The sequence below is a fragment of the Pollicipes pollicipes genome, unplaced genomic scaffold (assembly GCF_011947565.3).
Source record: "Pollicipes pollicipes isolate AB1234 unplaced genomic scaffold, Ppol_2.1 Scaffold_7261;HRSCAF=8764_pilon_pilon_pilon, whole genome shotgun sequence".
Classification (NCBI taxonomy): Eukaryota; Metazoa; Arthropoda; class Thecostraca; order Pollicipedomorpha; family Pollicipedidae; genus Pollicipes; species Pollicipes pollicipes.
This window is the reverse complement of record NW_023597054.1, coordinates 13655451-13681215: the sequence shown is the minus strand read 5'-3', so window position 1 is coordinate 13681215 and position 25765 is coordinate 13655451. Positions and strand designations below refer to the sequence as shown.

Sequence of the window (25765 nt, the reverse complement as noted above, 5' to 3'; positions counted from 1 at the left end):
GCGCCGTTAAAAGGGCGCCGTCCAGGGTCTAGGAGTGCCCGGCACCCGCGTCCTCTGAAGAGACGGCGGCTGGGCCCGGGGCCGGGGGCCGGCGGCCTGCGAGCCCCGCGTCCCCGCAGCCATGCCTCATCACTCAACGCTTCTCGCAGCGTCGGTGTGGTCGACCGGTGAATGGATGCACGCACGATGACACAGGGGGGGGGGGGGGGGGGGGGGGGGGGGTTCCATCGCGAGGCAAGTCAGCTGGCTTTAATACCTTTACTGTGAGCATTAATGCTGAGACCGACAACCCGATCTTTCTCAGTGAGATGCGTTAAATCCTCCTTGTGGACTCTGAGAACCGCTTCATTTAGAACCGGACGGATGCGTGGGCGTCAGATGACGAGGCAAACGTCGACAGACACCCACACTGATAGGGCAGCCACCGTCCGTCAGCAGTCTCGGACTCCGAACAAGGGACTGAGTTCGATGCAGGCAAACGTTCCAGTGTGTCGCAGCATATGACACTATTCAGCGGCGACCGAAACGTTCCACTTAAAAATAGCGTCGAGACGCTTGTTTTGAATGTGCGATGACGTCCTAATTGGTAGCATGCATTCAATCTGTCATAAATACTCGGGCACAAACGTACTCACAGCTAACGAACCACAGAGCAAGAGGATGGTTATAAACGGCCGCTACTACCATATGCCAGACTTCCGACACGACTGCGTCACAGCCCGAGCGGACGCAATGACGTCAGAGACATGATGAGCGCCCGGCATCCGTCCATTGAGACAGCAAAAGCCCACGGAATGCGCCTCTACATCTCTCCCCGCCATGCCGCGCTTCTGCAACAGCGTCGCAAGTCCCCATCGCGCCGCCGTAACTCGCCGCAACGCCACCGTAACTCGCCGCGAGGTGCAATATGCCCCCGAGCACGTCTCTGCGGCGGCGGCTGCGTGGCCGGCCGGGAGCTGGGCCGGCGCCGCCGGCCGCCGCCGGCAATCTCCGGTCGGGTCCAGCTCCGGTAACGAGCAGTCGTTGTCGGAGCCGCCATATCGGCCGGGCCGCATTCCGGGACGGCCGGCCGGCCGGTCGGCCCGTCGGCAGAGCGGGGTCGGAGCTTGACCGGACGCGGTAAGGCAGGGGAGCGGCCGAGGACGGCGGTGCAGGGACGGGAAACATCGCTGGAGACAGGTCAGGAGAGGCGAGACACGCGTCAGGAGAGGCAGGACACGCGTCTGGAAGGGCGAGGCACGCATCAGGAGAGGCAGGACACGCATCAGGAGAGGCATGACACGCATCAGGAAAGGCGCAAGGCACGCGGCGGAGCTCTGGAGGGGCGAGCGGAAGTGTGACACCAACGCGCAGCGGCGCGGCGCCAAACTCGCGTGTGGTGCTGGGGAGCAGACAGGAGAGGTGAACGGTCACAGGCATGCATGAAACACGGCAATCCGTGAAGTTGTTGAACTTAAAGGTTGGAAAGCTGGAAACGTAAAGCTTGCGTTTTCAGCGTTTTCGAAATCGACGTTTTGTTTGGCGACCTAGCAAGACAACTGCTCCCCGCCATACACCTGCCTTGTTGCCTGCTTGCTTGCTTGTCTCAGATTGTTACTTGACGAGGTGCACCTGTTACCCTCTTGCGATGAACAAACTGTCGTCGGGCGCGTGTACAGTGCACCCAGTGTTGGTACATCCCAGCGCAAAAAGACTGCGACTCTTTCCGCTGACACCGCGCCCACGAACATTACAGTGAGAGCCTCCGAACGTGGCGTTGGTGGCCGTGGTCGCCACTGGGACCCCGGACAAACATGTTTTGCATGCATGCATGCATGCAGCGTCTACCCCTGTGTACGCGTCCATTCGTCGGAATCGTTTCGGTGGTTTATGATTTTAATCGAGACTCAGACCAGAATGACGTATAACGGTATTGCAAATCAGGTTCAGCATTCAACCACTGGAGAATGATGACAGGCTCCTTGCAGATGCACTGACTGAAGGTTTAGAAACAGCGAGAAACAGAAGATCTCATTATAGTCTTGGTCTTTATTCCGCAGTTATGAGGATGCCACAAGTAGCCATTTGCACACAAGTTAGCGACAGGAGACAAAAGTTCCACGGTTCACTCGGTGAGTCCAACACATCACTTCAGTTACCATGGAAACCATTCAAAGATGAGGGGTGCTCGGGCGAGATGTTTCACTGTCAGCAAGAAGAAAGCTCACGTTCAGTCCACAAACCATCGCATGTTCACCGTTGCAAAGTTACAGGTGGCGGCGCATACAAGAGTCCCAGGACCCCGAAGCCCGCCGCGGTAACTCGCTGGCTTACGTTATGGTCTTGAACACCATTGACAAGCGGCTATTGATTCACCGTCGGACCGACGCCCAAGCCAAGACGCAAGGATGCGTCGCGGCTGGTTACGCCATGGCTGAAGTTAACGAGGTCCGCTGGCGAGGCTCAGTGCGTTGTCAACCTTTCCGGCTTGTTTCAGTAACTGAGGAGCACCATTCTTCCGACCGGGGATGAATGAAGGCAGGGAGCAACCCTGGAGGTGCTAGCATGCAACCTGTAAACCTGTCCTGCAGAATGTCTAATAAATATTCTGTTATAAATCCACCAATCACGGGTCGATTTCGCACGGCGCACATCCGGCCCGGGCAACAGCGAACAGCGACATGTCCAAGACCAATGCAAAAAACGAGCTATGGCGGACTGTGACGTCACACCGCCAGCCATGACGTCACACAGCGGATGAGTCTTCAGCTTGGACCGGCACTGCCGACTCAAAAGCAGTGCGCAGCGCTGCGCGGTCCAGGTGCCGACCTGAAACACCGGTCATGCGTCATACGCGGATAGCCGCAAACCCCGGTCACACCACAGGACAGCGCCAGCCTCCGGTACCACGCCTGGGGACATGAACCTGGTCCACCACACACAGTAACCTTACAGCCTCGGTCATCTGACACACTGAGTCATCCGAAACACTGAGTCACCTGACACACTGAGTCACTTGGGACATTGAGCCATCTTACACACTGCGTCATTTGAGACACTGAGTCATCTGAAACAAAGACTCATCTGAGACACTTAGTCATGTGAGACTTGTGCAGGGCGCCGACCCCCCCCCCCCCCCCCTGTTGTCCCGCAACAGTTGGCACCGTTGCCCATCATTGACCTACGCGGCCGTCAGCACCGTTCCGTGACCCGGCGAGCCGTCCGACCCCATTATCACACTCGAGCGGCCGGCGGTCCAGTTCTTGCTGCCGCCAGACGCGCGCTGACCCTCCGCCGCGCCGCAAAAAGCGGCGAGCGCGGCACTTCTGAGGCGGCGAGTTCGGCGCGGCGCGGCTTTGAGCGGCGCGGCCCCCCCGGCAGGGCCAGCGGCGGCGCCACAAACAGCGCGGCCCCGTATCGCCGCCGCCTCCCCGCCGCGCGCCACCGAGACGGAAGGGCCGCCCGGCGCGCCGCAACCGCCGCCAGGGATCCGCGCACGCACCGGCCGCAGGTGACGACGGCGGGGGCGGGGGCGGGGGCGGGGCGGCGGCTGACGCCGGGGCACGGTACGGCACGGCCGCGGACCGGCACGACAGCAGCAGCATGGCGAGGGGCGGACATACAGGTCGCACGCCAGCGAACCTATTTGGGTGCGCCTGCAGATCGACCATTAACCCGAGGTCGGCGGACACGCTCACACTCGCGCGCGCACCACCGCAGCAGCACACTCAGACACAGGACACGTCCATCGTTCCAAAGAAAACACGCTCCGCGGCTGGACAACGTTGAGCTTCTCGGATATGTAGACCAATTCAGCACATAGGACATCCCAAAATGACGCATATCACGAGTTATGCGGCGCTCCATGACAAAGGCAGCACAGCGCTGCCTTTTCGAGCAAAACTCGTGGCCGTTTTTGGCTGCATCGACTTGCACTCGGGGACACGTCTCACGATGCCAAATGTCACATGCGCTTTTCTTAATGGGTGAGCATCTGTGCAGCGCCTCATGTGAGGGCCAGCAGCGACACCATACCCGACGCACAGCGGAGATCAGCATAGTCTCTATCAAACGATACGACACAGCGCACGAGGCCAAACACGACAGCGCACGAGACCAAACACGACACCGCCGCGGCCCATCAACAGCCAACCCACGCGCGCCGAACAGCCCGTAACACGGGGGCTGGCCGCCGTCCCGCGGCGCCGGTGCGGGCCGGCCGGCTCAGGCGGCGGCCGGCCAGCTGGGGCGCGCACGCTCGGCTGGCGCTGACAGTCGCTCACGGCTGACGGCGCCCGGGTACGGCGACACGGCTAATGATCCGGCAGCCGGGCCGGGCCGGGCCGGGCCGCGACACGCCGCCGCCGCGCCGCCATTGTCGGCCGGCTCCGGCGGCGGCGCGGCCGGCGCTGAGCTCGTCCCGCTAGTGACGAGACGGCAGCCACCGCCGCCGAGGGGTCGCGAGGCGCGACCGTGCCAGCTAAGCGACGTTGAAGGTGCGCCGATGGGCCAGCGGCGTTCCGCGGCTTAACCCACACTGTACCATATGAATATGGTTTTGACAATTTTCTTGTTTCGTGTTCGAGAGAGGCTCTTTTTGCGCCATTAAACACGACTTGAGGCAAGGTATCGTAAGGTTATCAGCTGAAAATTGGGCCTTAAGATAAGGCATTTCTTAAGGACAAATACAGAGAGTGAGGGAGAGAGACATTACTTTTCCACTTGAGCGCTTATTATCCACAATTGTATCAACGAGTATCTCGTAACTGGAAAATAAAGGAGCATGGCACTGGCCCGTGCCGTCATTCAACCTTCCATAACACCGGTCTTTGCTGGATCCAATCCTGTTCCAAAATATTGATTGCATCTAAATCATCGCATGACGGGCGGAGTTGGGTTCGATCAAACCCCATGGAGCTCTCGACCGTCGTGTCACAACGATGCCGAAGAACCGACAAGGCCTGCTCGCAGAACAACCACACCTGGCTGAAACGAGATTTCTCTGCCCAGCACGGAGATGCCAGCGCAACTCCGCCCCCCCGCGTCCATCGCCGCGGCCGCTGCAGCGTCTGCGCGGGCGCGTCTGAGCCCGCCGGAAGCCGGTGTATCCTGACTGAATCAGGGCACACGGACTGCCGGCTGCCGGCGGCCGAGCCCGCCCTGCCCGCGTGTACCCCGACTAACTCAGGGCACACGGACTGCCGGCTGCCGGCGGCCGAGCCCGCCCTGCCCGCGTGTACCCCGACTAACTCAGGGCACACGGACTGCCGGCTGCCGGCGGCCGAGCCCGCCCTGCCCGCGTGTACCCCGACTGACTCAGGGTACACCGGCTGCCGGCTGCCGGCGGCCTGAGCCCGCCCTGCCCGCGTGTACCCCGACTGAACTCAGGGCACACGGGCTGCCGGCTGCCGGAGGCTGAGCCCGCCCTGCCCGCGTGTACCCTGACTGACCGATGCAGATGAGCCGCGCGAGCCGGGCTTCGTCGGGCCGCCACCGGCTGGTGTACTCGGTGTCGCAGATCTCGCCCACCGCCTGCAGGATCAGCCGCCGCGGCTGACCGGCCACGCTCACCACACCCTGCGCGACACACGGCGGCGGCGGTCACGGCAGGGCGCGCGACAGAGGCCACAATACGACGGTGATAAGCGCTGCAGCAGTGGCTGGATCAAGCATGGGCTTCTGGGTAAACTCGTAAAGTGGCACCCGTGGCTGATTGAACGACAGATATATCGCAAGAAAATGCAGCAGGAGACCGCCATATCGGCAAGACGGTATTGGCCCCACGGAGTTCCATGCTTTACGCTGAGTTAAGCTCGTTTTATTTTACGTCGTCTCTTATGCTGCGAGGGATGCCGCGCCTTGCGCGGTTAATTTTACACGGAATGAACGGCGGCTAGAGTGCGGCACCATAGGCCACCATGGATCGGGACAGGAGCACTCCTCGCGGCCTATTCATGGGTGACAAGTAGTCCAGTGGTGGGGACAACGATAACAATCCACAGGCCGTGCGGGCGACGGAACAAGGACACGGCACCGACGGCTGATAGCGGGCTCATCGCAGACCCGATCAAAATAAACACAATGTTGCGTACCTGGTAAAGACCTCCATGAACGCGTTTATCAGTAGCGAGACAACAATCGAGGACTGCTGCGAGACCGACAGCACAAACTACTCTCTACGACTCTCAGATACACACCACAGCGCTCCTATCACAAGCTCAACGCTCTCTGATGTTCACCCTAAATCACCACGACATAACACAAAACACAGCGCACAGAAGAATGGGGCTCGAGCATGCCGCACCACGGTTCCCGATTTTTGATGATATTTTCATATCGGCGCGGGACAACTCACTCTCACAGACGGCGTGAAAGAGTGCTCCTATTTTGGGCACTCGGCGGCCGGGAGGCATTCAGCGGCGGCTCGGCCTGCATTCACCGCCCGTTCACCAGAAGCCAGCGCGTTTGTGCCGGCTGGCGGCCGGGAGAGGCTCTCCACGATCCGATCAGCGACCTGATAATCCGCGGCCGCGCCACAGCCGGCCGCACTACGGAAGTGTACACCGCCGCCGCCGGCAAAAAATCTCCTTTTCAGGGGCGCAGCGCCGCCTTTCACCGGGTGGAAAACTATTATGACAAGAGTTTTATCCCGCGGGCGAAGGCGGCGGCGTGGCCGGCCGGCCGGCCGATCCGCGGCCGGTGCCTGGGAGCCGTGCGCCACCACTCATCCACTACAGGCAGCAGCGGGCCCATTGATATCATACTACCTTTTATATTCATGAGGTAAACAGCGGCCTTTGTCGGGCCGGCCGGCTCGCGGTCTTTCATTAAGTGCGTGTGAATGGAGTTTACCGGGGCAGATAGAACTGGCCCACTGTGCGGCCGGGACAAAGGCGTCGACCGAGAAGCGCCGCCGCTCTGCCCACCGCTCCGGCGCTCTCTCTCGGGCGTCCCGGCCGCCAAGCTGGGCCGAGCTGGCTCCAAATGGCTGCCGGATTAGCGGCGCGGTCGGCGGCCGGGCGGCCGTGTTCAGCGCCGGTCAACGGCGTCGGCAGGCGTCACGAAGGGATCGCAGATCGGCCTCTGCCAAGACGGTCCCGCAGCGGTGTCCCGCCACCGCTGCACCCGCAGCCACAGTCACAGCCACAGCCAAGGACACAGCCACGGCCACAGCCACAGCCAAGGACACAGCCACAGCCACAGCCACGGCCACGGCCACAGTCACAGTCATAGCCACAGCCGCAGCCGCAGCCACAGTCACGGCCACGGCCACAGCCACGGCCATACCCACAGCCACAGCCACAGCCACGGCCACAGTCACAGTCACAGTCACAGTCACAGCCACAGCCACAGCCACGGCCACGGCCACGGCCACGGCCACGGCCACGGCCACGGCCACCGCCACGGCCACCGCCACAGCCACAGCCACGGCCACGGCCACGGCCACGGCCACGGCCACAGTCACAGTCACAGCCACGGTCACGGCCACAGCCGCAGCCACAGCCACGGCCATACCCACAGCCACAGCCACAGCCGCAGCCACGGTCATACCCACAGCCACAGCTCGGTGACGGAGGAAGCCACCAGGCGTGTCACTTTCTGAGATCAGTTAGATGGGGGGGGGGGGGGAGGGGAAGGCTGACTCACTAGGGTTACCTGACCTTCTCTCAAATCACGATTTCTCTCTAGATTTCGGCCACTTCGATTAGCATCCCTGAATCACATAATTATAATAGCCCCCCCCCTCTCAATTACACAACGTGACACCCCTGGTAGCCACACCGGTGGCTACCAGGGGAAGGAGGACAACAGTACACAGCCACAAAGCTGCAGCAAGACACTGACACCCGTGCAGTCACCCAGAGCCATGCCAAAGACACCGATCACGGAACGCCACGGGACAGCGCCGATGGCAGTGCCGAGCCACCGACAGTCACGGGACAGCGCCGATGGCAGTGCCGAGCCACCGACAGTCACGGGACAGCGCCGACAGCAGTGCAGCGCCGCCTCCAGCCACGGGACAGCGCCGACAATGGCGCCGAGCCGCCGACAGTCACGGGAAACGGTTGGCAACAGAGCGCAGACGTGCAATGGACGACATTCACAGCACATGTGCGCCACGATCAGACAACTGACAGTATCCACCGCACATGGACGGCACAGACAGACAACTGACGACATCCATAGCACATGTGCATTACGATCAGACAACTGACGACACACACAGTTCATGAACACAACCAGACAAATGACGACATCCACAACACATGGGCGGCACAGACAGACAACTGACGACATCCACAACACATGTGCAGCACAATCAGCCAACTGACGACACACACAATACATGAACACTACCAGACAAATGACGACATCCACAGCACATGGACGGCACAGACAGACAACTGACGGTATCCACAGCACATGGGGGGCACAGGCAGACAATTGACGGCACACACAGCACATGTACGGCACAGATAGACAACTGACGACATCCACAGCACATGGACGGCACAGGCAGACAACTGGCGACACACACAGTACATGAACACGACCAGACAAATGACGACATCCACAGCACATGGACGACACAGACAGACAATTGACGACATCCACAGCACATGGACGGCATATACAGACAAGAGCAGCATCCACAGCACGAACAGAAAACTACGAGAGATGTTAGCAGCAAGGTACAGATAGACGGCTGAGGACATCGTGGACATCGTGAACAAGTGGACAGCGCGTTGAAAGGATTGTAACCCACCTTCATCCTGAGCATCTCCAACGGTTCACCTCTCGTGTTCAGCACGTTCTTCTCCCAAAGCAGACCGTGCACAAACGATTCGAAGTCTTCCTGCCGCACGCTGCCACTGACCTCCAGAGTAACCGTACTCAAGGTCTGAAACCGGAGCCAGTGCCAGACCAGGCGGCAGAGCAACCGTACTCAAGGTCTGAAACCGGAGCCAGTGCCAGACCAGGCGGCAGAGTAACCGTACTCAAGGTCTGAAACCGGAGCCGGTGCCAGACCAGGCGGCCGATGGCGTTCATGGCGATATTTTTTCCTTACAGTTGAAAAGGCCGCAAATCCATCACGTGAGCCCGAGCTACACCAGGCGGTGGAGAAATCGGCATATTATGTCCTTTGAAAAATATCTAAGCAAAGCAACACTGCATGCTGTGTCACTCGCTTGACAACACAGATAGTGGTGCTACAGCGCTGCAAGAAACCTTCTGATAGTATGTCACTGCGAATGTCACATTCGCCCATCCACTAATGATATTCGAATCCAAACAAGCTTTCGGGTTTCCTGCCGACTTACCTTGTCTATGTGTGTTCCTTCCGGTAAAGTGAATTGTTTTTCTACACTGAAACAAGGCAGAAAACGATGTTTCAATTTCACCATGCCTGCCATGCCAATGCTGGGTAGTACGGGCGCAAGAGCCAGGGCAGGGGACTGAGACCAGGGTGCTTGCACTTTCCGTAAAAGTTTAACATTAACCTTGTAATCATACGTGGAAAGAGCCGGTAGTACGGGCGCAAGGGCCAGGGCAGGGGACTGAGGCCAGGGTGCTTGCACTTTCCGTAAAATTTAACATTAACCTTGTAATCATACGTGGAAAGAGCCACGTTCTACATACGGTTCTACATACGGTACCCGCCCTCACCCATCAATGCATTCTTGCGCCCATGCCGGGAACATAAGGCGCGGTTCAGGTAATCTGACTATGACACGGTATTAGGACACGACCGTAAAAGTTTAACATTAACCTTGTTATCATACGTGGAAAGAGCCAAGTTCTACATACGGTTCTACATACGGTACCCGCCCTCACCCATCAATGCATTCTTGCGCCCATGCCGGGAACGTAAGGCGCGGTTCAGGCAATCTGATTATGACACGGTATTAGGACACGACCTATTTTTTATGTCTTGGTATAGCTCCGGTAATCTAGTAGTGATATAGTATTGTGACCTGATTCGTTTTTTCAAGGCCGTCCTCAAGGTTCGGCTAATAATCACAATCTGCTTGTCTTTCACTTGTTCTGTTTTTTTCCTAACCACTTAGCGAGGAGTACCGCTACTTTGCATTTTGGAACACTGCGTGGCAATGTCAATCGCTGGGATTGCGACCGACCAATTCCTAGCCACACAGTGACGGATGATGGCAAGATATTTTACTTCCAGCTTCAGCGATCTACAGCGCGAAGTCGCCCGAAAACAGCCGACAAATCTGCAGCTTCCAAGGACTGCACAAGACAACCAAGACAATTACCCGAAGAATAAGAACATAACGTGTGTTGCGCAGAAACCCAACAGAAGTCTACACCAGAAGGAGGCGCTCGTGGTCTCGCCAAGTTCGATCCCTATACTCCAATCCACCCTCCCCGTTCCCCTGACAAGCAACATTCTCGCGTGCGCCCATCCGACCACCGCGCGGCGTCGCCTGCTGCCCCCGCGTGGGCAAACAGAGGAGGCGCGCGCGCGCGGGCGCGGGCGGCGGCGGGGGCGGCGGCGGGGGCGGGCGATAGTTGTCGGCGGGCACTGACGCCGCTAGCGCACCATTAGCGCCCGGCTCCGGCCACCAGCGGCCGCCACACACAATGCCCCGCTGACAGGTGCCCGGCATCGTTTATAACGCGTATGATAATTTTATGGAGCCGGCTTTTGTCGAGCCGGGTTATGACAGGGATGCGCCAACCGGCCCCCGGCGGCGACAGATTGGCGCAGATTAATTTCAGCGAGGGGGCGGACGCGGGATTATCTGCGGCGCATTAAACGGCAATGCGTTCGGATGGGCTGGGCGACACCGAGCGCGTCCGACAAATATTGCCGCGCGATAAGGGGGGATGGGGGGGGGGGGGGGCACAACTAGTTATTGAGCCACCGATACATTTTCAAGTCAGTCATGGCAGCTTTTGAAAACGTTGAACTATCGCAACGGTGGCGGACGGAAAACGGAACGCAAAATGCGAAACGTATCTTGAAAAGCAAGTCGATTACCTCACAATGTAGGAAAGAAAAACTGCGGGTAAAAGATGATCGAAGCTCTTTGATGATGGACCACAGCTTGTTTTAATCAACACAATTTGACGCGCGCGATGTCATTACCCAAATGAGCGCCATTTGGCCAGTTGCACGCAGTTGCTCGAGTGAAAAAAGAGTACTGGGCTACACGCAGAGGAGCATACGAGAGGCCGGACAGAAGGGTGCTCTTGACCCACCTATTGTCTCACCCTCAATTACTATGCTGAAGGCGCTGATCCCTGCACTCACACCAGCCGAACAACCAGGTGGCCCAGGGAAGTTCAGCTTTCAGCATGTGCTTTTCAACTTGCCTATGACGATGATGTGTGGCGAGGAACGAAAAAACAACACACACTCAGCTACCGTGGCGAGCGCTCTTGGTCCCACGCCAAAGCGTCGACGAAAGCCACATCCATGCGCCTGGGTCTAATTTACAACGTGGTTGACAGTAAATTAACGTCGATGTGTTTCCCCCATACGGAGAAAACATGGTAGGATTCTTTTCTCGGCAAGAATATCCGTTAAACTAGAGCTACTCTACTGGAGTCGTCGTTGCAGGGTTTTCATGACATGTGCTTAGCGGGACTTTGGTCAAAAAGGCACTGCTGCAAACCAGTCGGCAACATCTTAAAAACGACCGACGTCTACTTACTTCTGAAAGTCCACCTGGTCATAAGCATGAAGATCTAGGATGAAGTCCAGATTCACCCTGGAAAGAGGAAGAAACGTTTAATAGAAAGACGACGTTAGGTACCACAACTCACAAAAATGGCACCTATGCAGCTGCTGGATAACACTGACGTTCACCCATAAGCAATATTCCATCCCTTCAGATCTATGTTATGGATAAGTGTAATAGAGATCGTATAAATACATATAATAATGCGGCTAAATATAAATACATTCTACACGCATACATCCATCGTATGGATACATCCTACACGCAACGTTTTTTTGCCGGCTTCTCGCTGTGCTCTAAATACAATGACGTAGAATCTCGAACACAATTCAATAACCATTAAAGGAAGCGCAACGTAGAAATTCACAGGCAATTTCATAAGGGGGTTCCACGTCCACAGCTGCCACTCTTTCAGGCAATGAAAACATTTGACAGAAAGGAGGACATTTACAAGGGTTCATAAAACGTTCGCTAATGGTCTTCCTGATGTGCGGAACAAGTCGTATGCTAATCTGAAGCGCAGTTGGAAGTCGATGATGACTTCTGCTTCGCTCCCAAAATATGCTGCAAAAACATCAAACGCGCGCTAAAACATGGGACGCCTGGCCGCGCTGACATACGCACATCTGATAACGCAATAGTGATCGTTGGAGTATCTATGAGAGCATGCCATCGCAGACGACGCCTGACATCCGGCAGGGAGGAGCGTTCGAGCTGAGCGCAACCGCCGCCCTACGGCGCGACGGCACCGGTGCAGTGATGCCTGCGCACACTGGAGCACAACACATTGGTTACCTCGCTGCCGAGCTTCATCGCACTACCTGACCAGTGACCGCCGAGCCGCGTTACCAGCGACTGCAGTGGCCCATCCTACCGCAGGCACAGCCGCAGCGGGTCGGCTGATGCCTCATCTACAGCATCTGCGGTACACCTCCGTCTGACCACTGCAGCCCGCCGCCTGGCCGTCTGACCACCACCGTCAACCGTCTGATGCCTTATCTACAGCGTCTGCGGTACACCTCCGTCTGACCACTGCAGCCCGCCGCCTGGCCGTCTGACCACCGTCAACTGTCTGATGCCTTATCTACAGCGTCCGCAGTACACCTCCGTCTGACCACTGCAGTCCGCCGCCTGGCCGTCTGACCACCGTCAACTGTCTGATGCCTTATCTAGAGCGTCCGCAGTACACCTCCGTCTGACCACTGCAGCCCGCCGCCTGGCCGTCTGACCCCCACCGTCACCGTCTGATACCTTATCTAAAGCGTCTGCAGTACACCTCCGTCTGACCACTGCAGCCCGCCGCCTGGCCGTCTGACCCCCACCGTCAACCGTCTGATGCCTTATCTACAGCGTCCGCAGTACACCTCCATCTGACCACTGCAGCCCACCGCCTCGCCGTCTGACCACCACCGTCAACCGTTTGATGCCTTATCTACAGCGTCTGCGGTACACGTCCGCCTGACCACTGCAGCCCACCGCCCGGCCGTCTGATCGCTGACATACAATCGACAATTTGATCACCGCTAGTGTACCGAGCCTGCGCCCCGACCTGCAGCGTGACGTCTCCAGCAGGCGGGCGGCGCCGTTGATGCCCCGCAGTCGGGCCCGCACCTCCGTCAGCTGATCGGCCGTCACCAGGTCCGTCTTGTTCAGGATCAGCAGGTCGGCCAGCGCCACCTGCCTGCGACGCCGGGTAGCGCGCGTCACGCACCGGACACCTCCGAGAGCGGGGCACATGGTACGGATTCAGACCATGGCACGGCATGAGCCATGTGCGGGTCCCATCTCCAGAGAACACGCGATCGTTACCGCCCGAGATCACAGCCGCCGTTAGATGTCAACGTTTCCCAGCAGCTTTGGTCGCACGTCCGTCGTAAATCGCCACCATCGCTAGCGATCAAAATAATTCCCATCAGCGTCACATTTGAACACCGACGTCATCTCGACATGGTCATCGCTACGGCTAACCGCCCCCGCTGTCGTCAGCGACCGCAGCTGCCGACGCCCCCAGCCCAGCGGCGCCGTCCGCTGAAGCCATCGCCGTTCACCGGCACCGCCTCCCCTCCACCGCCCCACCAGACCGAGGGCGGCCATCAGCTGTCTCAAGCGCAGCCGGCGACGTCTGATCCAGACGTGCTTGATTGGCTCAGAGCGGACCACGGCCGCGCGCACAGACAGCTGACAAACCACATCACCGATATTAATCAGCCAATTTGGCAAAACGGATTTGTCACGAGCGAGAGGACGCAACGAAATCAGCGCGGCCGGGCGGGGCTAATCGAATGTGCCGGCAGCCCGGGCGGCGCCGACTAGAGGCCCGTCAACACAGAGAGCTCGACCGGATCAAGCCAGGCTGGCCGCTCCGCATCCAAAGACGAGCCTGCCGATCGTGACCGGCCTTCAGTCTCCGCATCCAAAGACAAGCCCGCCGATCGTGACCGGCCTTCAGTCTCCGCATCCAAAGACAAGCCTGCCCATCATGACCGGCCTTCAGTTGCGGGCGCCATGCGAGGCTACCGGGAAGACAGGAACAGGGCCGACTGGTGGCCAGCTTCGGACTGGTCACCGAAGGACACCGGAGTTTCTGACACCTCCACGGACTGTCCATTTGTGGACACCAGGACCTCCTGCCACCTTCCAGTGACCGTCTCCTGACCCCCGCCAGTCCCGCGCTCCTCACCTGGCCGGCGTCTGCGGGGACGCGTCATTCGCCTCGCCCTCGGCCGCACTCAGCGCCTGCAAGCAGCCACAGACGCGCGTCCGCCATGTTGGACGGGCTGACAGATCACCGGCCATAACTCGGCCGCCATTTAGCCCGGCCACGAAACGGCCCGACAGACGGCGGCGGCCGTTGCAGCGACAGACGCCGCGCACATCACAGCAGACGTAATGGTTACTTTCACTGCAGGAGTATTTAGATTGGCTCGTTCGCGCGCGAGTATATGGCGCCTCCGCGCCAAGAACACCATCTGCCGGCTCCTAAATCAACTAGTATTTATGCAGACGACACTCGCCGAGTGCATACAATGTGCTCACGTTGCAGCGCGGCGGGGCGGAACGATAAAAGGTAATAAATAAACAGCTACCACTCACCTTGAGTATGTTCTTGGCATCAGCAACCGTAACTATTCCTGAAAGTACGCAATAATACAGCGATCAGACATGAAAGAAAGCTACGGAAGCTTGGAGGAATTAATATTTTACAGCGTCCCGACGAAGTCAAAATCACCTGTGCAACAGATGAACCTGAACTGTTGGACATCCGTTTATTACACCACTAACACCGATGAATGGTGGTGGTGGTGGATGCGAACACAGCATACTGTGCACTTCCCAGAAGCATGAGATTGTCAATAGTACATCGATGCTATTTTTGAGAATGACCCGCAATAATGACAATGCTCAGCGTTAACAACCTTGAAAATATAACAATAGCCAAAAACAACACACCATGCACAGCCAGCCTACAGTGACGGTTAAACTACACCTATAAAAATGACCCAACTAGCCTTTCGTAATTTTTCCAATACATTATTAAACTAATGCTCGGTATAATGTTCAGACATCACGACTGGATACACCCTGTCCTAACCTCCGCTCGTTTTAGGAAAAACAGGAGGCATAACAAAGAAGACGAGGCCGCACTAAGCGGATCTTTCTCGAATGATCTCCATACCCAACATGCTTCGGTCTAATAAGAAGATTTTCAACGATGACGTTGTGGCCATTAGGAAATTTAAATAGCTGACGAAACAAAATTTCATGCGCGAGGTGGATGGACGGAAGCATGGCACGCAGTATGACGGCATACGGCAGAGCGGAGACAGCCACCGTGACTCGTGGAACTGGACCTTTTCATACACCACTCATCGGGGACACCGAGACATAATGACGCATGGACCGGAATATTCGAGATGGGAATTCCGTCGACTCCATGCGACATAAATATTGATCGCAAAACACCTATTTTCCGAACGGAAGGGCCCGGCGCAGAGCCATGACCGCTGCCGCAAAGCCGCATGGACTCCACTGACTCAGCTCCGTCTTGGCTTACCGTCCAGATACACGTCACTACCCAGCTCCTTGTCCAGCCAGAAGATGGAGGCGACCGGTCCTGAAAGCGGCGCAGTGACATCACCCACAGCCTGCACGTGGCCCGAGTCAGCGCGGTAGCGCCTGAGCCGACCAGCTGGGAGCCAGCCGGCTCACGAGCCGCTTGGCGCCGCAAAGTGGGACAGCACTGCATAAATCCCGCTGGCGACACACTCTGGACAGGGCGCAAGCCATGTGGCTGTAACTGAACCTAAGAAGCAGGGCTGACGACACACTCTGGACAGGGCACAAGCCATGTGGCTGTAACTGAGCCTGAGAAGCAGGGCTGGCGACACACTCTGGACAGGGCACAAGCCATGTGGCTGTAACTGAGCCTAAGAAGCAGGGCTGGCGACACACTCTGGACAGGGCACAAGCCATGTGGCTGTAACTGAACCTGAGAAGCAGGGCTGGCGACACACTCTGGACAGGGCACAAGCTATGTGGCTGTAACTGAACCTAAGAAGCAGGGCTGGTGACAAACTCTGGACAGGGCACAAGCCATGTGGTTGCACCTGAACCTGAGGAGCAGGGCTGGCGACAACAAACATCTGGACAGGGCACAAGCCATGTGGCTGTAACTGAGGCCGGAGAAGGCAGGCTGGCGAACACACTCTGGACAGGGCACAAGCCATGTGGCTGTAACTGAGCCTGAGAAGCAGGGCTGGCGACACACTGGACAGGGCACAAGCCATGTGGCTGCAACTGAACCTAAGAAGCAGGGCTGGCGACAAACTCTGGACAGGGCACAAGCCATGTGGTTGCACCTGAACCTGAGGAGCAGGGCTGGCGACACACTCTGGACAGGGCACAAGCCATGTGGCTGCAACTGAACCTAAGAAGCAGGGCTGGCGACACACTCTGGACAGGGCACAAAGCCACCTGAGTAGCAGGCCAGACACTGCAAACGTCACTATCTAGTGAGCGGTCAGTGGTGGGTCGCACCCTGGACGGCTGCACCAGCGAAACGCAACGACCAGATTCTCACCGGGGTCTGCCAGTCCCGTAGTCTCCAGCAGGATATAGTCAAAGCGTCCGCGCTTCTTCATCAGGTTTTCTATCGCCTTCACGCCGTTGTCCCTACGGAAAAAAGGGAACGTAAAAAGCCTACATCAACGGCATACAGGACATAGACATGCTGTGCCTAGCTCAATACACTGTACGCATGACCACGGAAAGATCACAGGTGCCCAGTATGCAGGGAACACAGCAGGCCCCCAGCTTGCAGTCCCGCTGTGGCCACACATAATCCAATGCTCAGCTCCCAGCTAAATACCTAAAACAGATGGTCTACCTAGCACAGATAATAAGCAAATAAGTTCGCATATACGTGACACAACGTAAAAGTCTGAGGACATCCCTTCACTACTGGATGGGTTTTGGATCACGTGGCTCTGTGAAACTGACTGCAAACGAATATGGAAAGTGCAGACGCCTTCCGCGTTATCTTTGCAATTGAAATGTAGGCCAGCAAAACTTCACTTATTAACACGATGATCTCGGGATTCAGTATGGCACTGCATTGCATTTCAGCATTGGGGAGCCAATGGTGTAGCGGTCAATGCGTCGGCAGTAACCACTGCATGTATGGGAAACCAGAGGTAAGGGGTTCGATTCCCCGCAATGCACGCCCTTCCTGCCGGGTGAGAGACAGGCAACGCCATGTGACCTCAGCAGCTGAGTGTGTCGTGAATCCCCATTCACGACGATCTCAGCATTTTGTTATGGAAGAATCGCTATTGGTGCCGCGTCCCATCGATGAATATACCACATTTATAAACTGCGCTGGTAGAATTAATGAGCTTGTCGTCATGCTTTACTTGACTGAGCAGCAGAGACATCCATTCCTCAGCTCCAGCCACTCCTCATACATGTTGCCTTGCTCGCCTATGGAGAGACTCTTCTCCATAGCACTGCCTGGAAATGGAATTCAATCTTTGAGAGTCCATTTATAATCAGCCATCAGTTACATACAAATGCAGCCAAACAAGTGGATAAGTCCATCTATAGGTGGCACCTCTCAGGTCCTAGTGGTGGGTAATCTGAGCTAGTTACATGTGAAGTGTCCATTATAACAAAGACAATTTAACTATTGGATTATCCATTCATCAATCATTTAAAATATTTCAAACTGGCTTACCAAATGAGTGACATCATTACCTTCACCAAACTCATTTAGGATGACAGCTATCCTCTTATTATGCTGCTCTGTCAGTATGTAGTTCAGCAGTGTAGTTTTTCCAGCTCCCAGACAGCCTGTGATGATGAGCACTGGGATAGGAGCATATTCAGCAGGCACCAGCTCTGGGATGCAGTCCTCATCATCAGACATGATGGAGCTGTGCTGTAAAAAAGTAATTCCATTCAGAAAGTTTTACACATTTGATCAGCATCTTGATACATATCTGAGGTATAGTAGAATTGGAACAGAGTATATGTTCCTTCCCAGATTCACACAAGGTATCTGCATCAAAGGACCATTAAATCAATGACAACATGATGAATAGTTCCACATTGACATAGCTATATCTGACCACTTCTTACCCAAAAACAGCTTTATTGTGTATGTTATGCACATGACTACCTACCCATGACATCCAATACATGATGCTCCTGCCAATAATTCACTGGCAAACATTAACATTTGAGTATATGTGTTGTGTTTATATCTGACAGCATGCCTGACAGCTAATGCAGGTTATTTAACATTTAACTGGTGTTTAAGCTATCAGCATTCATGCAGCTGATCACAAATATGTGTTATTCCCATGATGATATGTTGGTCTACTCCTGATATCTTTTGAAGGGTTGTGCCCAATCAAAACATTTACTCATTTCTTTCTACCTGACCTGCTGATGGTATGCACATTGTATATATCTATCATGGGACAATTCTAACCAGGTATTCTTTACTGCCATCAGGTTCTGAAATGTTTCAATGATGGGGTACATGTGTGGATAACTCACAGCATGCTGATGACTACTCATAAATATTGTTTCTTGTCACTGCCAACACATATTCCTATCATAATGAGGATTGAAGTTTTAGAGTTTCAAAGTGTCACAACTAGTAAGTTAGTCCATTAAGATAATATATGCAGGATGACCATTAGGTCACTTCATGTTATACCACACATTAAGCTTAGAGGGTACTAACCACAATTTCTTTACTGAACTTCAACACCAGTGCACATAAGATCCACCTACTGCTCCAACTGCTCACATAACATTGCTGAGCTAAACCAAGGACTTGCATGCATCTAGCTTAGCCACAAAAATATTTTGAAATCATTCTGCCCCATATTATGTCTGCAACATAACAATTTCTTGGAACACTGACTAGCCTTACAATGAAATTAGTGCCCATCAAGCACTGAACTGGGTGCTCACACTTGTTTAAACACTGAAAATTTTGCCATGGTTTTGCTACTACGCCTAATGTGTTCGGCGTAGCATGAAGTTTTTCAGTCTAGACTCTGGCTTCCACATGCCCGAAACAAGCACGCCCAAGCACTGTTCAGTTCCACATAGGGGTGTGAACTACACACCAATTATTCGTCTCCTTTGCAGCTCAACGTTCTGAACGGTAATCTAGAGCTTAGGTCTCAATCAGAATCACGCAGAGTTGTTTAAAACCAACAAAACCCCACTTGAGCCGTACCGAAGTCCCGGGCTATTCACAATTCCAGCTTGGATATCACCACGGTGCCCACGGTAGCACAGGTTTGTATCAGGAGCGTCGACTTACATGCAGCTGCTGCGTTGCCAAATCGCTGCATGCAAGAAAAAGCTTCGGTCGTGTTTGAAGGTACTACCAGTCCAATTCAGACCGTACCCATAGTTCAGCAAAGGTCAGTCTTCGTAAGGATCTCAGACTAAGATAGCTGTCAGCATTTCTGTAAGGAGGAAGGGGAGCCCAATAATAATTCATTGCTCTAATTCTTTACTTTCTGTCACAAGCCATCTATAGTTACCGAAAAGATGCAGTTTCGGGGGAATGTTCCGTCCTTGTTCAGCAGTGTCCCTGCCCCACCCAAGCCCCTCCTCGGCATACGATCCCCTGATAGCCCCTGGACACCCTGGCCGACACAGGGACCCCAAACTTTCTCAGGTGGGTCGGACCAATGCGAGAGGCCGTCTGACCGACATTCGCGGGCCCCGGCCTTGTCCCTGCTTGGGAAACGCCCCCTTCCCCGCGCCTACGAAAGACGAGCTGCTCATTATTGGTGGTGTCCGGCCGAGGCTGAAGCGGCCTCCGAGGACTTCTTTACGTAAAGCATGAAACTTTTTCACATGTCTTGAAGAAGATGGGTGGTGGTTTGTGCAAATGGTTATTCGTTGCGAATATTTTAGTTAGCACAACAACCAAGAAATACAAATCGATTGTGAAGTGTGGGAGAGAAATGTGAACGCTGCTGCCCCCCCCCCCCCCCTCACGTATGAGGCATCGGCCCCACTGTCCTCGCCGTTGGTAAGCACCTGTCTTCAAATATTTCATGAAACACAGCTAGCAGGGACACACACACACGCACGCACTGACGCGATTTCGTGTTTTGTCGCGATTTCGCGTTCTCCTGCGTCGCAGCTCCTTGGAAGCGTCCGAAGATGCCTTAAACGTCGGCCTGGGCGTCCGGCAGCTTTGCGCTGCAGCACTGTGGCTGGCTTGCCATGCCTTAGCCGAGGGGGACCTACGGACGGGTGACCGGCCCACCCAGGCTGAGCTGATCATACCTTGGAATGTCTCGCTCTCCCCAGACGTGGAGGGCGAACCCGCCGCCAACCGTCACCCGGCAACGCGAAGTCCTCGTATCCAAACCCTTCAACCCCAGACCGCGGCTATCCCGCGCTCGGGCGATGACCACCGAAGGCCGGGAGTCGGACACCTCCCAAAAGCAAGAACCCACTAAACAAAGCCCAGGGCCGACGAAGCGACAAATATGCATAGCGTAATATCACCGTAAATACAGATGTTGGGGTCTAAACAGATATCTAGATCGACACACTACCGCCACAGACCCGTGGTGTGGGTTCGAGGCAAGCTTTCACGTTGGGGGACCGGAGTCCAGGTGACATCTTCAGCCTAGCTCTTGGGACTGTGCTTCACACCCCACCTTGATGAAACTGGGCCTCCAGTCACTGCTGGGCGGCCTTTCCGCTCGTGTTGAGCTACCATACATAAATATCAAATGAACACCTGCGTTGGCTCACTGAACGTTAGACTTGGCGTTAAAAATCGTTCTCCTGGACAAAACAACTTTACATGACCACTCAAGAAAACTTTGCAGGCGGCTCAAATATCCGAAGGTTGGGAGCGGCTTTAAACAGAACAATATAAATACGTACTACACACCCAAGCATCCCGAGCCAACGCCGCTTCAGCAAGCCTGTCGGGTACCGAACAATTGCAAAATCCGCATCTGAGATCCCAGCATCGATCTCCCACGCCCAGCATACCGGGTGTGCAATCTTGCATCGTCCAAGGTTTGCCGGCCTGTCGCATGCAGGTGAGCGCTACGTGTCATCAAGCCTGCTGGGCTTAGTGTAGGCAGAAAGCCGGGACACTGCCGTGAATGAAAGCTGAGTATCAGTAAAATAAATGCAGTTTTAAACATTGCGATGTCTTGCACTGCTCCGCTTCATCACCTTGCCATGACATGGACCGTCAGCCGTCTGACCGACTTTTTACTTCGATATACCAACCTTCCACGCAAGTTCTGACGCACACTCATAAACATGGGTTCTGTGAAAATCACTATTCACGTCTTTACAGCACACACGCTGATCACGAAACCACCGCCTGCTCCCCCGGCCGCCTGTTCGTCCGCATGTTCAGCGCTGTCAGTACATCGATGTTGGCCGGGACATCACAGGTGATACTGCGCCACCACTGGTCCTCCCGTTCAGCGCCACGATCACCAATGGTGCTTTGGTGCAAATGTGTTCTTCACGCGCCGATCTGCACGTTCAGCAGAGCCATCGCATCACTAATATACGACGCGGTGTTCACGTTGGTCGAGATGGCCACATCGAAGGCCTTCTGCATCAGCTGGCTGGCATACTCTGGAAGGGAGAGAACGGTCAGAGGGTTACCGGTTAGTAGTCGCATGCCTCGCCACAAACGGCGTCTCCATCACTAGACACCCTCGAGCGTTGTACAGCGGATCCTCACATGACCTCCACATATACAATGACCTTCGGCAAAATGTCAGCGAGCATCAGCAGACCGCAACCCCACAGTCCTTCCGGATGTAAACACAGCTGAAGGAACCACTCTCCGCGGGACAGCAGACTCTACGCCGAACCTGAACTAAAAGCGTGAAATGCTGACACAGCAGTCGCACGCCGTCCCAAACCCGGCACAACGCGAAGCCAGCGACAGCTCTTGGCACTGGTTCCCCCGTGTGCCACTGTTCGGCCGACCGGCTCCCCCCGCTGATTGGTCAGCCGATTCCATCGCCGCCCCCGCTCCCCCTGCCTCCGGCGCCGGCGCCGGCCGTCCGTCTCGGCCCTCACCCTGCGCCAGCACGACGATCTCCGGCAGCCGGTCGAGCACCATCGAGCGCACGCACTCGTCGCCGCTGTCCAGACACTCGAAGTAGGCCGACACGCAGCGGTCGGCGGCCGTCGGCGTCTGCTGCAGGTGGCGCAGCAGCAGCTCGTGCGCCAGTTCGCGCACCGACGCGCCGCTGCTCGACAGCAGGTCGCAGAGGTCGTCCTGCCGGACACGCAGGCCGTGCGTTGACGGTACAGGGCGACGTGTGCTGGGCAGCGGAGGAACGGCACGCCATAGGAGTCTAACGCCTGTTTTCGCAGTGGGTGCACCTGACTACAGATTTACGTTCACGTCGTTCATGCACTTGAATAACACATATGGACTTGCAACTCACACAGATATAAATATACATATAACAGACATGTAACAGGGACTACATGTGCAACATAGAGCACCTGACTGTATATTTATATCGCCGTCGTTGATGTGCTTGAGGAATACATATGCAATTCTGACTGACAGGGACATATTGCACCAGACGAAATCCTACCTCGCTGCCCATCTCGCTGCCTTCTCCGTGAACTCCCCATCGCTCTCGTCCACCACCCCTCTCCCTACACCTGCGCGCCGCCACTCACCACGAACTGATCGAGCACGCCGACGCGGCGGGCGGCCAGCGCCTTTAGGTCCTGCAGCACGGTCGTCAGCTCGTCGCTGCTCTCGGCGCTGTTGAGCTTCATCATGAGGCCGGACAGCTGGGCCGGCGAGGGGCCCTGGTCGGGGCCGGCCGGCAGCGGCGCCGGCCCGGCACCGGCCGACGTCAGGCACGAGGCCAGCGCTCGCAGCAGCGGCTGGTCCGAGAACCGGGCCGACAGAGAGCTGGTGGCGCCGTACAGAGCCGGTCAGACGCGGCACGGCAGCGGGTGGTGGGACACGGGGAGGGTGAGGGGCAGGGCTGGTGGCGCCGTACAGAGCCGGTCAGACGCGGCACGGCAGCGGATGGTGGGACACGGGGAGGGTGAGGGACAGGGCTGGTGGCGCCGTACAGAGCCGGTCAGACGCGGCACGGCAGCGGGTGGTGGGACACGGGGAGGGGAGGACGAGGGACAGAGCTGGCGACGCCGCATGTAGCCGGTCAGACGCGGCACGGGAGTACGTGGTGAAACACGGGGGGGGGGGGGGAGGGTGAGGGACACGGCTGGCGGCGCCGTGCAGAGCCGGTCAGACGTGGCACGCGAGCGAGTGGTGGGACACGGGGAGGGTGAGGGACACGGCTGGCGGCGGGGCTCTACCTGGGCAGATACGAGACGCAAAGCTGGCGAGCGCGGAAACGACGAACGACATTCGGTATATTTCAATTCGATTTACGCCTAAACAAAGATGGGCTTCCAAGACCAAGTGACGTAATTTTCAAAACAGTCAATAGCGCCCCAAGAGTTAAGCGAACTGTGACGCAGAAGGGCAGCCTACATGATGAGGTTGGAGTACTTGTTGAGAAACTGGGACGCTTCCGCCGGCGCGTGAGAGACGAAATTGTTGAGAATGACGGCGATGCGGGGAATCATTGCCGTCACCTCCTTCAGGTTATGTCTCTGCCGACAACATAAACACGTGTGAATGACACATGAACGAGAGGGATGTGAACGAAGTCGGCATGTATGAACGGGTTCGCACTGCGTCAGACTCACTGCACAGCTGACAATAAAAAAGGAAATACTAATAACTGAGCTTGGACATGGGATCGAAGACACTCCAAGCGACATTGAACCGTTTGTCCTTAGACCATGCAGCGGCAGCGGCGTGTTTGATCCAAAGACAAGGCGTTTGCAAGCAGGCGGCAACCACCTCGAAGCTCTCTCGGATCCGTCTACTGCTGCTGACCCGGTCAAACATTGCATCCCCCGCAACGTCCGATGTCAGCGTTTATCTCGATGCGAATAACTGAGAACCACTGGAGGCGGCCACGAGCATAGTGCGGGACGTGCCGCGCACATCCCAAGACAAATATACCATACGGACGATGTTGGAAGGGTCAACTGGAACACATGACAGGAGGTCAGTGTGCTGCCCAACGGTGCGCGTGCGACGAGAGCAGCACGCAACAACGCATCAGGAGCACGTGACGCGCGTGACAGGAGAAGTTCACCGTACTGTCCAGCGGTGTGCGTGCGACGAGAGCAGCAAGTGACAGCGCATCAGGAGCACGTGACGCGCGTGACAGGAGCCCGGTACACCGACGAGCGCCGTGCTGCTCTGCCAGAGAGGTCACCCCAGCCTACGTGCCAGTGGGAGCCCAGCGCTGTCGGCGGCCGGCGCCACGCAGCGCAGACGTGTCGGTCACCTGCAGCATGTGGCAGTACGAGTCGAGAATGTCGACCAGCGCGGTGCGGTGCTGCGACAGGTAGACGTGCGGCTGCAGCAGCTCCAGCACGCCCAGCAGCTGGGCGAACAGCACGGCGTGGTTCCTCAGCCGGAATACGGGGCCGTCCAGGTGGGTCCGGCCGCGCATCAGCGACGCCATGATCGGCAGCTGGCTGCACACACACATATACACACATACACATGACCGTCAGGCTTCAACACATTAACATATTCCCGCAACAATGTCTGCTGCTCAGCACTGGGTTCTCGGTATCGAGTAACTACGCGCACATACACACGCCACTCACATGATTCGTGACTGTGCTGTATCTGTATCAACCGTGACTGCATCAAACAACCGCACGTCAAACAACGTAGGGTGGTCACGCAGAGCAGAAGGCAGACCCAAACTTCTCAACTCGAATGTGCTATCGCTGCAAAACGAGCAGCCATACTTCTCACTCTACATCTGCGCCGTCAGTTACGAAAGAATGGAAGCGGACGAGCTTGTTCATATCATCGGTCCGCCCCCACGCCTACAGCGTCACCAGCGCTGCACCGTGCCCCGCCCCTCCCCGCAGGTGAGCCGGCCCCTCCCGGCTGACCGAGCCCCACCCCGCGGCCGTCACTGACCGCAGGAAGAGCACCGGATGCGTGGCGGCCATCTTGCGGAGTGAGATCTCGAAGTCCCTCATGGTGGTGATCCACTCCTTGCCGGGCCGCGTGGCGCCGATGGCCGTCAGCAGGGTGTGCGAGAGGGAGTCCAGCACGCTGACGCCGCCGTCTGCCGGGCGCGAGCCGACCGGTCACGACCACACCGGCTGACGCTGGACGAAACGCGACTCAGACGCGACGCCTGTGTCGACCGACTCTCCGGAGATGTGGCCAGTAGAACACGCAGACGGGCGGTGGCTGCCCACGCTGGCCGTCAGTGCCGACAGTCACAAGTCTGGTAGCATGCACTGATCTTTACACCCCCAACACCCAACTGGATGACTGTTGGAGCACTGAGCCAGCAGCACCGACCGACCTATCAGCGCCGACTGCAGGAACTCGGCGTCGTCGGCCAGCTGCGAGATGATGTGCGGCAGCTGCAGGTACAGCTCCAGCAGCAGACGCTCGGCCGGCGCCG

The 25765-nt window shown here is 56.6% G+C and overlaps 2 protein-coding genes across 4 annotated transcripts; both read right to left on the bottom strand.

The window, feature by feature from the left end:
• Nucleotides 1-2010: 2010 nt before the first annotated feature.
• Nucleotides 2011-19475, bottom strand: LOC119112493 (COBW domain-containing protein 1). 3 transcript variants are annotated; one of them, XM_037236693.1, is made up of 13 exons: nucleotides 19441-19475; nucleotides 17940-18123; nucleotides 17600-17696; nucleotides 16768-16859; nucleotides 15742-15801; nucleotides 14781-14818; nucleotides 14368-14423; nucleotides 13237-13368; nucleotides 11661-11717; nucleotides 9303-9348; nucleotides 8747-8881; nucleotides 5430-5556; nucleotides 2011-2808 (listed from the first exon to the last, which is right to left on the bottom strand). In XM_037236693.1, exons 2-13 carry the CDS (start codon nucleotides 18109-18111, stop codon nucleotides 2726-2728), a joined length of 1095 nt encoding a protein of 364 aa, XP_037092588.1. In that variant the 5' UTR covers nucleotides 18112-18123; nucleotides 19441-19475; the 3' UTR covers nucleotides 2011-2725. The 3 variants fall into 3 exon arrangements, with proteins under 3 accessions (XP_037092588.1, XP_037092587.1, XP_037092589.1); XM_037236692.1 differs by lacking the exon at nucleotides 19441-19475 and adding an exon at nucleotides 19328-19429; XM_037236694.1 differs by lacking the exon at nucleotides 19441-19475 and adding an exon at nucleotides 19170-19274.
• Nucleotides 19476-21338: 1863 nt separating this feature from the next.
• On the bottom strand, nucleotides 21339-25741 carry LOC119113066 (integrator complex subunit 1). Its single transcript, XM_037237389.1, has 7 exons — nucleotides 25664-25741; nucleotides 25267-25417; nucleotides 24614-24806; nucleotides 23743-23864; nucleotides 22911-23151; nucleotides 22293-22494; nucleotides 21339-21839 (listed from the first exon to the last, which is right to left on the bottom strand). The coding sequence occupies exons 2-7, from the start codon at nucleotides 25326-25328 to the stop codon at nucleotides 21724-21726; spliced, it is 936 nt and encodes a 311-aa protein (XP_037093284.1). The 5' UTR covers nucleotides 25329-25417; nucleotides 25664-25741; the 3' UTR covers nucleotides 21339-21723.
• Between the last annotated feature and the right edge of the window lie 24 nt (nucleotides 25742-25765).